Here is a 17,213-nt window from a genome sequence, read left to right on the forward strand (position 1 = left end):
TTCTGCATGTCAATTTCAGTGCAGTTCTTTACCAAAGCATGAAAAAAAAAAATTTCAAAATCATAATGAACAGCTTTCATATTATATACATGACAGGCTGACAGTGCATGCTAACGGCAATGACGCAACACTATTGTGTGAACAACACAGCGGTGAGTTATCTTACCTGAGCTTGTCTGGCAGCTCTCTTCTGTTTAGCTTTCTCTACTTTCTGCAATGCCTTGGCAACTTTCTCTCCCATTCTGCCTGTCAGTACCGTTGTCTTCTTCACATCTTGTTGTCCTGGCTGTACTTCCTCCTCCGCTGCCTCAGCTTCCTTGTCACCGGCACCTGATACAACAGATCAATGCAATGAATGATTAGTGAAAAAGCGGAGCAATGAAATCAGAATTTTCAAATTTTCAAATCAGCAAATAGACAATTTCATATTAGGTTGTCTTGCATGTATACCAAATCATTCACTGATAGTGCCATCCTACTCTGAGTAGGTCATATTGTATCAAATTTAATGTCAAGTTGCCAGTCACAGCTTGCTCTCATACTAAAGTTAAAGTTATACTAGTTCAGTAAGATAAGACAGACAAATCGTTGTGTTGAGGATGTTTCCCTTGTCTTCCACAAATGTATGAACACCAGGAAATAACAATTCTTCAAATCCATTAATGTTGGGTAATTGTTCCGCTGCAGCATGCTACACAGTAACACACACTGCAGTGTCAGTACACCAGAGAGATCACATAGTGGATGCATAAATAAACTTGCGTGTACAATAAAATCACGTATGTGTATAGAAATACATGTTTTTCTGTGCATGTTTGTGCACTTGGTTGTGTTTGTACTGTGGTCCATTCAAATTCCATTTATTGGCTGGAAAGATTTCTCTGGTACTGATATGTATTTTCATTTACATAGTTTGACAGCCTACCTGGCATTGTATATTTTTACTACCAAAAAGGTGGTCTGCCATTTTTTTTCTCAACTTTGACAGTGGACATAGGAATTTACAAGTTTATTATTCTTTTGGCACCTACCAGATAGATCTTTTGTTGGGTCTCGACTCACTCCTTTCTCAGTCAGAGTGGTCGCTTTCCTGTTTTCCATCTCCATTTTCAAACGGAAGAACTCCTTAGACAGTCTTGCTGCACGGAATGACGAAACAGTATGTTCTGTCTTGATGGCAACAACAACGATGCGGTCTGTCTCTAACTCATCCCGGAATCTGTGAAAGAGATGCGTCACGTTAATTTTTACACGCTGGTGTTTTTGAATGTAGACAGCACACATTTACAACAGCAGTATGAAAAATATAGCTACACTTTTTATTGAAAAATTGTCTGTACTGAGTTTTTAATCATACAATATTTCTATTACTGCATTCTGTTTACTACCAGGGTCAGAGAGTGCAATCATTTATGATGTAACTTCATAAATTTACAGAAAACTGGAGATCTTAATCTGGAATTAGCAACCACCAATCAACAAAGAGTGGCACAATTATTAAAAAACTGTAAGTGAATAAACCAATGTTACATGTAGACCGTAAATTCCATTTTTGTACACTTTCAGATTTCATACCTGTGTTTGAGTTTGTCCAATGCTATTTTCAGTTTTTCAGAATCCCAGGCTAATTCCTTGCGTACAAGATCCATCTTGTCTAGTTTTTCCTTCTCCAGTACTTTCTTCATCTCAGGATCCATTTCAAATTCCTAAAATGAATCATTAAACATGGGCAAAAAAATCAATGGGTTGGGATTTTCAAGATGCTAACATTTTTATTATATTTCATTGCCACATGTATATCTCAACACTTCTAGTGGCCATCTCTTTCAGAAAGGACATTTGAGATTTAGTTTGGTTCAACAAACAATTTTTAATGTCATTTTGTACAATGAACAGCTGTAGTACAATTTGGTACTACGACTACCTTGTGATACGATGTAATACAATGAATATCTTGTAATAAAATCTGGTACAAGTTTACGATTTAATTTGATACCATTGACAGCTAGTGGTTCAATTTGGTACCATTGACAATTTGTGATACAATTTGGTACAATGGATAACTTGCGAAACAATTTGGTACATTAGGCAATTTGTTGTACAGTGGTACAATGAACAGTGAAGATATTCTACTGCTTCATGACTTCACTCTGGTTTAAATTGAGATACCAAAGATCACATACTCACTAACAGAAATCAATATACACACACAAGTTAAAGAACAAGAATTTTTGAATTCATGAACTCATTAAGCCATTGGAATATTTTACCTTTCTTTCCAGCTGTAGATGTTCAGGGAGTTCCTTGTTCTTCTCAAGTAGCTTCTTGAATTGTCGTCTAAGCTGGGCAATGGTTCTCCTCACGTTCAATTTCTTCTCCTCGGCCTCTCTCCTCATCTTGTCTTGCTCAGCTTTCTGTTTCTCAGTCTCAATGCTGTAGTAACCCTTCTGATCGATGTCTTCCACTCGCTTCTCATCTTCAAGTCCCTTCTGCGAAAAAACAGATTTCAGAAACAACTGTGAGTCACCGATGAATTCTTCTATTAGTAGTTCATTGGCAAATATTCATTAGAAGCCTGGTCATTATTAGGTGGGAAATGGATTGAAATTCAGTAAATAAGAGGTACAACCGCTGATGGGAAAGCATGCAGGTAGTTCAAATTGGAACACAATATATAATACTAGAGAAAGTAACATGCTAAGCTCCAATCCCTGAAATGTTTGCAGCCGTTGACGGTATCAGGGACATAAACGTGACTGGTATGACCGTAGATTTTGGAATGGTGCAGACTTAATACCATCATCTTGGCATTAAAGTCACACTTTGACAGCCATGGTTTTTCAATTCTGGGATCCAACAGGACTATTGAGGTTATGTTGTCTGTTGTTTGTCATTGAAACAAACTTTACTTTGTAAATTTTGTGATACCGGTATACTATCATCAAAAAACAAATAAAGGACTTACATCGCTGATGATGGAAAAAAAAGACAAACCTTTTAAAATGATGGTGAAATAAATTTGTAATTGTCATGAGCAAGTGACTGTTCACTACCAAAATTATAAAGAGATTGTGCTACACCAAATTACATGCACCACTACCTACCCTAGCTGATGGAATCTTGGCTCTGGCAATCTTCTTAGCTTCTTCAATCTTTTCCTCACTCATCAGATCAAAGACAAAGAAGTTGCCATCGGCGCCAGTCGTGAACACAAACTGGTTGTCATAGCTGGTCGCCGCATGGGTCAATTTTCCGTAGTTGTTGTCGTGTATGTTGAGTGACCAGTAGGCCGACGGCTTGGACAGGTCTAACTGTTTAGTCTGTGTGCCTGTCTCCAGCATTTGGACACGGACTGAACCGTCTTCCAGACCCATCAAGACTTGGTCACGTCCAGGACTGAGAAGGGAAAAAGGTAAAATTTAAGAAACAGAGGACAGGATGCATTGCTAAGATTTTGCATTGTATTGACATAAAGTAAATGTTATCACGTACATGACACGCTCAACTTATTTTTTGAATTGTTATGTTCCTGGATTTAATCTGAAGGTTGGTCAGAAAAGTTTTCAATATCATGCATCAAATGTATGGAATTCAATGCCATTTGAAATTAACCCTATGAACCCGGCTCGGACACAAATGTTCGATGACGTCATAGAGTACCAGGGGGTCCGGGTGCAAAGGGTTAAACAGGTTCCTACCATATTCATGTTTGAAAAGCCTTCGAAAGTATTTATCAAGAATAAGATTTCTATTAAAGGGAATTGTGATTTTTTTGTATATGAGCCAAATAACTATTACTGATGATGAGAAAATCTGTCACTGTTTGGAAGTGTAAATACGTGCACAAATTATAGTGTAACATCTTCAATTTCTATGTTATCAACATCAAAATTGGGAGGGAGTGATTGGCATTGCATCCTCTACCTTCAACCCCCTTGACTACCACCTTAACCCTTTCACCACCATGGTTTGGCCCAATGCCATTGTTATCAATGGTGAATGTGGACCTGTTTACAGGGAATTGGGGGTGAACAGGCTAAGATAGAATGCACCCCGAAAACAAATATTCAGATTCTCAAACCCACAATTCTTTTCTGATCTACTACTTTATGGGGGCTCATTTTAAAGCTTTTGAAGTAAGGAATGTTTTCACTACCTATGGTGCAATAACACTGAGATAACTTACGAGAAGTGCATGCATGTGACTGGTACATCATTGGTGCCATCCATGGGGATCGCTTGTCTAGCATCACCAATCCTGTCTTCAAGGCCGGCTTTTGTTTTGGCTTCTCTCTCCTTGTCTGTGACGAACGTACACTCATACAGATAACCAGCATCGTATGCACCCTGCAGGCAAAGCAATACAAATGAACTGTAACCACAGGTTTTTTCCTTCATCCCCCTTGCACAATTATGGTGCGGCACCTTTTTCTTGTTAATAAATAAGTCATTGTAAATGACACAGTCCCCATTTGGTTACTGACTTTGGAAACCATTGACAGAAATGATGGTCATATTGGATTGTATCCCAAAACAAAGCAATGTGCATAATGACATAGGGAGTAGTCCTTGTACCAAGTTTGAAAGAAATCGCTCTAGGCTTCCCTGAGAAATTTGCATGAACAACTCACAGACACACACACACACACACACAGAATTAAATCTAAAAGTCCCACAGAGACTCAAGCTATAGGGACTAAAAAGTGAGACACACTACACTCAGTAACTTTATATCCTTCAAGAATTTGTGACAACTAACTTATATGCTTAGATTTATTTTAAATTAAGAGTTGGCCTAAAAAGTCAGGTCTACTGTAAGAAAGAACATTATGTTGTCAAAGAAAAACGAAAGAGAAAAATCCTTCTCTTTTGCACTTGAGGGCGCACTGACTTAAAGGAATTTAATGGTACTTGAAAAGAAGAGTTTGGGGCATCCAGGGATTTCAAAACATTTCATAAAGTTTCACTTTTCAGTACATACATAATGAGAAACCACTCTTGGTGTATTATTGACTCGGCTTACCATAGATAACCAGAAATGATCTTCATTTGTGCTGTAAGAAACATAATGGATTGGACTGGGTTCCTCTGGTATGAACAGAACTTCCTCAGCTTCTTCTTCTTCCTCAGCTGTGGAGAAAAACACACACAATAAGATGTTGTCATGCTACTTTAAATATCATAATAAATTATAGTTTGTCCATCTTGTACAGAGCTCACTTTTCATGAATTTAATCTACACATCAACAGAAATTTTCAAACCAATTTCGACTGTTCATCAACATACTTTTCATACTAATGACACATTTCTATATTAGCATAAGGCAATCACAACTGTCTGAGTGGTAACTATAGTTACAGTGACTTGCGGTTTGTGTTACACCTTTGTATCAAATAAATTGAGAGAATGACAGAAAAACCTTGGTGGTAGCAACCTTTATCCGTGTGCCTTCCTCAGACAACACGTAAATAACGGTAATACCACGATATGCCAACATCAGTGTCATTAAATCTACATACAGCTCCGTGAGCTGTAACAGTAATTGTCATTCCAATCACTAGAATTTCTCCCATTTTCTTTTTTCTGATACCAACACCATGTTTGTCAACACAGCATGTCGATGACTGATGTCAAATGTCACTGGTGACAAGTCAATTCCAGTCACGACTAGAATTCATTAGCTCAACAATAACAATTAACATTGCATTCTGTAAACAGTGCAATGTGACGGCAATATTAATACTGCATATTTCAACATACTTTGAGTTTTGCAATAAAAATTGCATTTGTCCAAGACACTAAAATATTGAAACTATTATTAAAAGTTACACTAAGTTATTTTCTCTCTGTGGAACAAGGGCATGCACAAGTCTAGTGACACCATCAAAACATTTAAAGGGACACCGTACTGGTACAGCACAAATGATATCAGTTTTGGGTTAAATGAAGTTATGAATGTGACTAACACCAATGGCAGATGTTGACTCAATGAAAACAATCTGATCATTAACCCTATCAACGCGGCATCTTGTACCAACCCCATTGTTTTCCACTTGGTGGTTGAATCCACTGACCAGAAAGAGGGATGGACGGGTTAATTATGAGGTCACCAATCTAGAAATATTCTGGACATAAGACAGCCCTGGAATTAAGTTACGTTTCAATTTAAAAATTCTGGCCTGCCACTGCATTGAATTTGATGTAGCATTGACTCATGGGTGTTTTCTTGGACCCAAGAAAATTGTACATATCCATATTGTGTATGTATTTGCATGGGATATGATGGGCATGTTAAGAATTTCAGGAATTCTCAACACTGACTTGAAGAGCCAGTTAAGAAATCTTAAAAAGTTTGAAGGCAATTTGTGTACAGAGAGTGTACCACAAACTGAAATCAAATACTTGGCAGCTGTCTCTGTACATTGACTTTACACATTGTATACGTGAGCTGTGCTCAAAGAATATCTGTGAAATTTAAGAAGTTTCTCACCCAAATCAACACAGAACTCCCGACTTGAGTACTCTAGTAGATATTGTTACAAAACTTACTGTATATATGCCAAAAGTGGAGCAAGGTCTGCCAAAGATGGTATATGTAGAAGCTATTTTCACATCAATCAAAGAGTGAATACAGGGTATATCATTCGTCAATTTGCTTGTCTTATTTCATATTACAATATATTAGTATTGCTGGTATAACATTATCCATTCTTTGAAAACTATCATTGCAATTTCCTTCATCTGAATTTCATTGACCGTAATATGGTATTAGTGATGCGTAATATGTTCTGACATATCCGTAAAGGATATCATATATCGTAACGGGATATAGCCCACATTGTCAGACATTGATATTTTTTGTCACCATTTTACTTCAGTTTGTTGGTCTGTCTCTCAATTTATCTAATTGTGAGGTAGGACCTACATCTTACTAGGTGGTACCAAAAGATACTTTACATGAACCATGAATGTAGTTAGAGTGTATGGTAGAGGGAAATAAGTTAAATCACTACAGGGAGGAGTATAATTATATTTCCCCTCAGCTCTAGCTAGGGAGGCAACATGGCATTCTGGACTGCTAACTAAATTTGGGACAGAAGATTAGGAAATGACAGAATTGGTTATGTATTGTCATGCAAATTATATATGCAAATTTAAACAAATCCGTATGCAAATGAGATATCATACACTGTAGAGTCAAATACTGTGAGATGAAAGATACAGCACAGACAGGAGGAAAGTCAAAATCTGAGCTCCATTCAAAGCTTGCAACATGCCACTAAAAAATGTGAATGAAACACTCATTCATGTGCACAGGATGCAAACAAAACAGGACTAGAGAACTAGAATGTGACTGAAAATAAAATGAGGTAAAGAGGTTCGTACTAGCATCAGGAGTGGCTATTCGACGAAGAGTTGGCTCAGAGGACCCGTCTGAATTAACCTGTTCCAAGCCAAGAAGTGCTAAGACTGGTAGAAAAGAAAGAGATTCAGTAAGGCAGCAGACAAAGAGGGGAAAAAAATTAAAAGATAAAAGAGTTGAAGCCGGAGATTTTTAACATTTCATAATAGGAAAAAAGTTTGAAAGAGAAATATTTCTTTACAGTTTACCATCCTGAGATAAAATTCACAGACTGAGAATTACAGACATATAAAGGAATTTACAGGATACACAGAGAAAGAGTTTGAAAAAAGTCAACTTAATTTGTAATGTCATAACTCCAATTTTATTAACTGACAAAAGGCAGTAATCTCATGAATGACAGATTATTAATCATTCAGTACTTTTTGATTTGAAATTCATCTTTAGCCAGATGCAGAATTGGTACATTGTGGGTCAAATATTGTAGAACTAGAAGCATCAACGTACGTAAATTCAGCCATAAATTCCATCCGACAAAAGCAGACATGAATAGTTTCGATAGTTATTTCCCAAAAGTACAAAAAAAACAGAAGTACAAGTTTATTTACGTGATGGATTGACTTTTGGTTTTGTCATTTCGTGTATGATGTACTTCTGCAAAAATTGATTATATTTTATGACATTACAAAATCAGCTTTTTGGATTTTTTTATGTTTTTTACCTCCCTTCAGCAAAACATTGTTTCACAGAATAAGAACGATTTATTGAGGACTGTCATTACACTGCCTGTATCTTATAACCTTTGACCCCACGCATCAAAAATTTGAATTTAGTCCAAAGATGATGAGATGAGTGGACTGTGGGCAGTACCTGGCCTACAATCAAACACCCATATGTTTATCAAAGACCCGAAACATGTAGTTCTTATAACAACAAAAACTGCTTGTACCCACTTGATGTCAGTACTTTTACATTAAACCTTTTCCATTAATGGCCTTATTTCATGGGTCACACACACCATGTTTAAACACACCTAATATTTAAACACACCTAATATTTAAACATTGCATCATTACACACAGTACCTTACCCACAAGACAAACTTACAGTTTACCTTGACTTGAGAATGAATTATCACCACATTGAAAACTAGAATTACCGCAACCCTTAACCCTCCCTTTCCTCTAGTACCTTGGTCCAACCATATGATTTCAACCCCTTCACCACAATGGTTTGGCCCAAACCCAATGGTGACTGTGGACTTGCACACAGCGAATAGGGGGTGAATTGACCAATGATTGGTTGAACCAGAAGTACTTTGGTACAGGGGCTGAGTTAAGAGTTACAAGAATACGACTATAGAGCAAAAAAGAAAGAAATATGTCTACCTTTCTTCTCATCGTAACCTGAGAAGTGGCACACACCATGTAAAGTAAAAATCCGTATATAGGTTATTGTCAAATCAGGAACACAGTAGAAGAATAAGAAAATAACACGTGTCAGTGAAAACAAACAAATTGTAGATACAAAATAAGAATAATCAATCAATATAGGGGTTAAGAATATTCAAGGATTAAATAAAATGAGGGGGAAAGACAGGAAAGATAATTTGAAAATTTATCGAAGAAGTTATGTTTATCAAGAGTACATGAAACAGGTACTTTAGGCTGTATGTACATTTTAACATGGCACTTTGGAGACACTGTCAAGGTTCAAAATGGAATTGACAAAACCATCTCTGTTTCATGAACTCTTGATATATGAAAATAAGAAATGAAAAAAATATTGACTAGAGCTGCAGCATTTAAGCAAAGGATTTATGAGTGTATTGTTGGTCAAGGGGATTGGTCTCTACAAAACCTACAGGGACATCTATAGGGACTTACACTGCCACTACTTCATTCTAGCATTTGAAATTTTACACTGCCAGGGTTGACTACACCTACTACATTATTTTATTGTATATCTATACTTTTTTACGATAACATACCGGTACATTAATATTTTACATGACATGATGCATGTTTCTTACATTTAATGCTCACTAGTTTAACTTACAAGTTTAATATATCATTTAATCAAGTTATGGTGGAACTGTTGGAAAGAATGATATTATAAATATGCATAGCCTTCAAAGTCTTTTACAGGAAAAACAGTACAAAACTTATGTCACTCGGGTAAGGTCCGGACAATGTATATACTGAATATCGATATATTTACTGATATTGGTGTATACTGACATTGTCACATTCAGCAAGTCTCTGATCTACCTTACATATCAAAATCATAGTGTTACCCAATTGTTTTATACTGTATGACTTGGACATGTTGACAAAAGATCAGACAGGGAAGACACATTAATGTACCTCTGGCATTCATCTCATGGATCATTTTTGGACAAAGTTGCATTGAAGTTTTGGATTATCAAGCAACAGTGTCTCAATATGACAACATGATCATCGTTGTTCTGGCAAATTTGGTTCACGGATTCAATTCAGTTATCTTCAATACCTCAATTTCTGAGATATATCTGTGAATATGGCACCTGGACATGCAAGTTTCACTGCCAGCTTTAAGTTTCATGTGACATCATTGAAAACATTCATACACAGCTTTGTAATTTCACTGCGTAATTATTTTTTTACACAGTTCATGTCAACGGTTTAAACCTGGAATTTGAAGGGACTACCCTACAAAACAATCCACCTGTGCAAAGGTACATAAAAATATGTGTAATATCCCAAAGTGCTTGCATATGCAGGTTTGTTTGTACCGCTGTCACTTGATATTTTGGGTGTATTAAGTCTGTGGAACGCTTTTATTCCAGAGTAGCACCTTTCAAACTCTTGTTCCACCATCTCCACACAGATGAATGACAATATTCTATCTTACCTTTCTTATCAGGGTCTCCATCATCTTCATCATCAGATTCAATTCCACGTTCACGTCGGATCTGACGCTGTCTCTCCTCCTCTTTGCGTCTCTCTTCCTCCTCAGCCGCTTTGCGTGCCTCCTCCTCTTCTTTCTATTTCCATGACAACAATTTAGATTCGTTAAACATGTCAGTCAAGGTATTTTGTGCTGTTAACTCTCTTCCCTGTCAGGATTGTCACCTTGTCGTCAGGAAAATGCAGTACTGAGCCAAAATCTGTACAATATTTTGAATTATTGCCTTCAGGAAGGAGATTTCGCTGCTTGAAGTGTTACAAATTAAGGTACAGCAAGAGCTTTGTTCCAATAGCCATCAGGAGACTAAATCTCTGAAGTGTATTTTTTGTGTGTTTGCTTATATAGTCTGTGTTTTATGTTTATCTGTTTGTTATTTCTATCCTCTGAGCTGTAAGGTGATTATCCTTTGTGGGACAATAAAGTATAATAATAATATTCTCACCTACTTGGTATGTATGCCATGGTTGGCCAAGTCAGTAAAAATCATGTGTGCAGTATTTTTAGGTTTTCAGGGCCTTTAAATTTTAAAGCCTCTGTTAAATGCAATGTTTCAAAGAGCTTCACACAAACTGAATGAACTAGACAAAGAACTAAGACATGGCTAGACAAAGAACTAAGAAATGGCTTGGTAATGCCTACCAAGTATGAATACTTACAACATGGCAAGCCACTTACATAAGCGATTGGTAAATGGCTTGAGTAAACTATTGGGTCGTGTTAGGGTAGGGCTAGCTCTATGCATTTACAAAATGGATCTGTGTAAACACGGATCCTTACTATGGGACAAGTTATGTCCCACTGGTTTTACCCAACTGGACCAAACGGTGATATGTTGGCTGAATGAGGATTAATGTACTTCTCTGAAGTTATTAATGATTTTTGATGATTTTTCCCCTAATATCACAAGTCAACAGGCAATTAGCGTTATAGTACATTGTTCTAAATTCTTGGCAGGATCTGGACAAAATGCTTCCTCATCAACCCTCTGTCATCATAGTCAGAATTCTATGTATTTACTGTAAAAACAAAAGAATCTATTTCACCAGTTACTGGTGGCTTACCCTGAGCCTCGACTTGATGCTTTTGAATCGATACTCTCTGATGGCCAGTCCACTGATCTGGTACGTCTTGGAGGTGTCGTAGGTACCTGGCTCTGGGGCTTCAACTTCAATCACAAAGCCATTGTCACAGGCAATCAGCAACAGATTCTTATCCTGGGATTCAAAGTACATATGAGACGTGATTGAGAAATTGTGTGTGGAAAATTATAGCTGTTCTAAACAGAGACAGAGTACTTTGGTGGAGTTGTGCTCCTGACTTGACTGGAAGCAGCTAGTGATGCTCTACATGTGTCAGATGTTGTAAACAGTGAACAAACAATTAAAATGCCTGACTGCTACACGCACAGAGGTTTGTTCTCAAGGCAGTATCTGCCTCCTTAAAATTCAAAAGAATGGTGCAGTTCCTTGAAGACCTAAATAGTACTCGAAAGTTGACGATATCACGCTGAATTTACTGACTTTCTTAAGGTAGTATACACCTCAAAAGTGGAAGACTTGTAAAATTCACTTTACCACAAGCATGTACTTACAAAGTGTCCAGGTGACCATGTCATGTAAGATACAGGTCCTGAGATTTCAATGAATCCAATGGGTTCAATCCTGTCACCAACACTGAAGAAGAACACCGTCTGGTCATCTCCCTGTCAATACAACCACACAGAATATATTTATCTCATAATATTAATTTCTCCATTCCATTTCAATGGCATCACTTTTCTTCTTATGTACAGTTGATTGTGCATTGGTAACACACTTGCATCTATGCCATGGCCAAACAAATTTAGTGAATTCATTCCAGATACTGAAATCAAGTCCTGACGGGTGAGAAGATCCATAGACTACATTTTGAACATTGGCCAATAGAGGGCGCTTTTCACAATCAACAAATTATACTCATTTCAGCTGTATTGAGTAACTCTCTCATCTATATATATATCCTATGATACAGATTTTACTTCCTCAATGTGACAATGTTTGTGACATGTTTAAGCCCAGTATTTGTAACTTTTAACCTTTTTTTATGTTCGAAATTACATATTATTCTTACATCCATCGTGAAATGTTGTTCAGCAAAGAAATATGCCAAATTTGTGCTCCTGTAGTGACATACAAACGCTAAATATTGCCCGATCGAGTTGGATTGCCGCGCGGGTTTGTTGACAACTTGTAGGCTGTGCACGTGATCGAGAATGCCGATACTGATGACATCATCGAGCCTGCAACATTCCTGGGGCCTTGCCATGCCACGCCACACTGCCTGGGTAATCGCCCATGGTCGCCGGCTGAATGACCTGCGAATGGTTTTATTTTGTTCTTCTCCGTTCAAATACGTACTGCTACTGTGTTTCAGAGGATACAGAACTTTGGCAGAGGAGGCTGACATTCTATTCTGGTACAGTGTGCGTTATACGGATTATTCAAACTGCAGTCGGCAGTGCACCGACGCGCACCCTGCAGTTGGTCACTCAGAACTCCGGGTACCGATGTAAAATCAAGACGACACTATATACACTTGGCTCACTTCTGTAGGCAAATAGCTATCAAAATTGAGTAACTTGAAGTGTAATAAATTTCAGCTGATTGTCGCTTTAGCGGCAAGGTGATTGCGAAATCGAAGCAACGTAGTTTGGTAATGTATGGTAAGCAGTCGAATGCAGTGAACGCGATGGCCTTTGGCAGCAAGTAAGGGAACCGTCAGTATTTACGACCTGGGGGTCCTTCAAAAATTGAAAGTTATAAGGGGGTGCTCAAAATGTTTTTTCTTTGTCTTACTCTGTCCTCAATGAAATAATGATAAGTTGATTATATATATTTTACTCTGATACATATTAAATAAAAAGAAAAATACTCTAACAGTACAAATAAATATCAACTAGAAGGAAGGCAAAAAACTACAAGTAGGTGGTACTACTAGCAATACTTATTATGAAAGAGAAGATAGTGACGATGAGAATGATATCGTTGTTCATGTACACAATGGCACCAGCGACAGTAAAGATGAGGATCAACACTGGTGATGATGATGTCACACAGTAGTTTTCTGCAGTCGTTACCAGGGTTGTCATGGAGAAATGTTCTCGACAGATATCACTATAAGTGCACAGGATCTAGGACAAAACTGAACTGTTGTGGATTCATCTTTATATTACCATAGAAATGTATATTTTATTTGACTTGAGTTCAACAACCATTTGGACATTAACCATACCATAATGACATGCTACCCATCCAAATTTAGCAATACTATATGGTGGAGACTGCTTATTAGTGAGCTTTTATATCTACATATTGTTACATGGGCTCAGGTAAGCCAAACTTTCTGTTAGAGAGGGGGTTACTCAAAGTCTTCATGGTTGGCTGGGGTGTGACTCAAAATTTCGGAGTTTCTAATGTAATTCCTCCGACCCCCAGATCGTAAATAATGACGGCTCCCTAAACAGCTGTGAACGCCTGAGTCAGAACGATCGGGACCAGTATACGCACTGCTGTATCTCAGCGAAAATTTAGAAAAAACAATGGAGAAATTTACAGACTCTTGGCTCTTGATGCATCAGTTACTGAGCTTTTATACTGGTAAAAAAGCATTCTGAATACAGCGGTAAATTTCCTCCCAAACGAGAAAGGATAACACGCGGGCATTTTGCAATGGACGCTGTCAATTTTACCTTGCTGCAGGCCCCACACCAATCTCGGCCCGGCCGCCCGCTGCACTTGTACAGTCTACTACCTCCATGTAGTACAGCCTTACAGGACTAGTAGCCGGCCAAACACACAAAAAACAATGTCGCAGTGTAAAATCCGTAGGTCAGAACCGTTGATCATAAATTTTCAGAACCAGTGATGTTTAAAAGTTTTGTATTGATCACTTCATTTAGGTTTATGTGAATGACTTTCTCATCGAGCTGCGTCTATAATTGTCCCGGGCATTGTCCATGCAAATTTGGGGCCTGCCTTAGCTCCCTCCGATCGTCTGTAGACTACAGCCAAACTCACAGTCCTGAGCAAATTGTACAGTTGTGAAAGTCAGATATATGTATCATGACCTTTATACAAAAATATATAAATAACAGAATCAAACCAAGACGTTAGTTTGCTGTCAGGCCGGGTGCGCAGGGACGACTTTGCAGTGAGGCCGGGATCTCTCTTGTGTTCGAACTTCTAAGCTTACAATGCCTGTAGCCCTGGCCCCTGCGTACGATGCTGTGTGTTCCGCTACAGCTAATAGCCCCGCTCACCACAGCCCTGCAAAGACCCGTACGCAGAGTTGGTGACTTCAAATCCATTTTTGGACTTGACGTAAAAAGCCAAATTACTGCCGAAATTCAGCGTTCTTGGGCCCAAGTCGTATCCCTGCCTACCTCAGCTACTCGATCGCTTCCAAAAATGCCAGTCTTTTATTCTTTTTCGTAAATAACCGTCGATGTCGGCAACTCTCTCGCTAGCCCTGCGTACGTACGCAGTGTACGCTGTGTGTTAGGAACGCACACAGGGAATGCACAGCGTACACTGCGTACGTACGCAGGGCTAGCGAGAGAGTTGCCGACATCGACGGTTATTTACGAAAAAAGAATAAAAGACTGGCATTTTGGAAGCGATCGAGTAGCTGAGGTAGGCAGGGATACGACTTGGGCCCAAGAACGCTGAATTTCGGCAGTAATTTGGCTTTTTACGTCAAGTCCAAAAATGGATTTGAAGTCACCAACTCTACGTACGGGTCTTTGCAGGGCTGTGGTGAGCGGGGCTATTAGCTGTAGCGGAACACACAGCATCGTACGCAGGGCTAACAATGCCTGGAGCTCCATCACATCGCAGCTAGCCGATAATTGTACTACTGTAGTCCTTGTGGGGATTAGATACCCGTTACGTTCGATACTATTTTGAAATACTTTTAAATTTAATAAGTAAGACTTTTGTACTGCATTCAAGATATAATTTTTCCTTTCTGAGCGTTTTCAATTACGCCGTACGGCAACGATATGCGAAGTTGATAGGCTGTGTTGCCTGCAGCGTAGCCTGGCCGTACACAAAACTTCCTTTGAGTAGACGGAGCAGAATCAGTCCCGTCATTTATTTTAAACGAAATTTTCATTATACTGCATAATGGAAGAAACGACTAGTTCAATTATTACAATGGTGAAGTGTTGAATTTTATTCATATATGTTTTTCTCTCTCAATTCATTCAGCAAACTTGATCTCCGTACCGTCGGTCACAACGTGCAGTGCCTTGCATGAAGCTTACAATCGACTGCCTCCGTCGTTAGTTTAGCTGTTCAAGACGTTTGTTTGCACGGCTCATTATAGTCGGAACAATCTGTAAACACTTACATATTTATATCTTTCCGGTATTTCACCCAACTTTCGGCGCGTTTTTAGCTGAGTCTCCAGTTTCGATGGACCAGACTTTTCGAAGAGCGTATGGTTTTTACGGACGCCACAGTAAAACTTGCGTAGATGTGGTTGAGCATGCGTGGTGGTGTGATTACGTTTCGTTTCGTGTGTCAACAAAGCTGACTTCTGGTCCGGACAAGAAGTCATTTTTCACTCCTTTTACTGTTAATCGTGAGGCGGGCTGGGCATGCAAACCATGCGATTCAGTATTAATTATGGTCTACTTTCACATACTGAGGATGTCATTTTAATCAAAAATATGAAAAAAAATTGTTAAAAGTTACAAATACTGGGGCATGTTTAAGCTTTTGCAAAGACTATATTACAGCTTTGATCACCAAAAGAGATCTATGAGGCCCTCCCTGACGCTGAAACTTTGACTGAAAAGCATAACCGTACCCCAGTCGCCAAGATTTCTCCCTTGGAATCCAGTGCCAATGCCTTGACTTTGGAGGAGTGCGGTTTGAAGACCTGCTTCAGGAGGAGTTCGGCCGTGACGTCTTGGCTCTGCTTCTTGTCCTTCATCTCCTTCTTGTAGACGTTCAAGACCCTGACCACGCCATCTTCAAACCCAGCAATGACCGTGGAACCCTTTGGGTCAATCTGTAGGGAAGTAGACTACCTGTTTACCACCAACTCTGGCAGATCAAGCTAGCATTCAAACTTGTGTTTTCTTTCACCCTGTAACACTCTGTGTAGGTCCATTAACATCTTTTGAATGTGTGTTATATATAAGATAGTGTTGCTCCACATGATAAAATGTCAATTCTTTGAAAATTGTACGTGATCTGTACCTATCCATCTTTGCATCCATTCATTTATTTTCTTTCACCCTTTCACCTCCATTTCATTTACATTGTTGATCCATATCTTCTTAAAAATGAATTAAAGTCCAGAGTTCATTCTCATACTTACTATTTGCGGCACCCATGTGAGGACTGAACCACCGGAATTGAACTTCATCTGGCACAGCGGTGTCTTGGACATGTAGTCATACACACGGACAGAGTCTGCATGGTAAAAGAATTGCGTTTTGGAGAATTAGACAATGTTGCATGAAGAAGGGATGGAAATCGAACAAGGACTGGTTGAAAAACTGACATTGCAAATGACTTGTGCTTGTTGGTGAGCAATGATCTTTCATCGGCAAAAATATTGTAAGAATCACTGTCCTGAATTGGCGGTCACATTTCATGAAGTTTATATTTCACAAAATATGCATTTTCTGCAGTGTGTCTAGAATGACGACAGATATCAAATAAAATACAAGGCTACAAAATTTTTATGCCGAAGTAAATATAATACACATGAGTTCACTTTGATTTCTGTACCAAACGCTGTCTATGTCACCAGACAGAATTTCAGTACTGACACTATACATAGAGTAAAAATATTTCTAACCAACGGAATTTGAATCAATTGCGTAAAAAGTGGAAGGCATTCACAATT

The 17,213-nt window shown here is 38.5% G+C and overlaps 1 protein-coding gene across 5 annotated transcripts in view; it reads right to left on the reverse strand.

The window, feature by feature from the left end:
* LOC139130146 (cilia- and flagella-associated protein 44-like) overlaps window positions 1-17,213 on the reverse strand; it is a 45,945-nt gene that overhangs the window by 12,500 nt on the left and 16,232 nt on the right. For 2 of the 5 annotated variants that reach the window (XM_070695873.1, XM_070695877.1), the window contains exons 17-30: window positions 16,680-16,774; window positions 16,164-16,367; window positions 11,905-12,015; window positions 11,375-11,527; window positions 10,257-10,389; window positions 8,753-8,770; window positions 7,388-7,471; window positions 5,024-5,130; window positions 4,187-4,347; window positions 3,105-3,396; window positions 2,271-2,489; window positions 1,576-1,706; window positions 1,032-1,219; window positions 167-330 (exon numbers count right to left, since the gene is read on the reverse strand). In XM_070695873.1, the coding sequence (XP_070551974.1) occupies window positions 167-330; window positions 1,032-1,219; window positions 1,576-1,706; window positions 2,271-2,489; window positions 3,105-3,396; window positions 4,187-4,347; window positions 5,024-5,130; window positions 7,388-7,471; window positions 8,753-8,770; window positions 10,257-10,389; window positions 11,375-11,527; window positions 11,905-12,015; window positions 16,164-16,367; window positions 16,680-16,774 (2,060 nt within the window). The remainder of the gene's footprint in view (window positions 1-166; window positions 331-1,031; window positions 1,220-1,575; window positions 1,707-2,270; window positions 2,490-3,104; window positions 3,397-4,186; window positions 4,348-5,023; window positions 5,131-7,387; window positions 7,472-8,752; window positions 8,771-10,256; window positions 10,390-11,374; window positions 11,528-11,904; window positions 12,016-16,163; window positions 16,368-16,679; window positions 16,775-17,213) is intronic. The other 3 variants (XM_070695875.1, XM_070695876.1, XM_070695874.1) reach the window with 2 other exon arrangements.

The sequence above is a fragment of the Ptychodera flava genome, chromosome 3, assembly GCF_041260155.1.
Source record: "Ptychodera flava strain L36383 chromosome 3, AS_Pfla_20210202, whole genome shotgun sequence".
NCBI lineage: Eukaryota > Metazoa > Hemichordata > Enteropneusta > Ptychoderidae > Ptychodera > Ptychodera flava.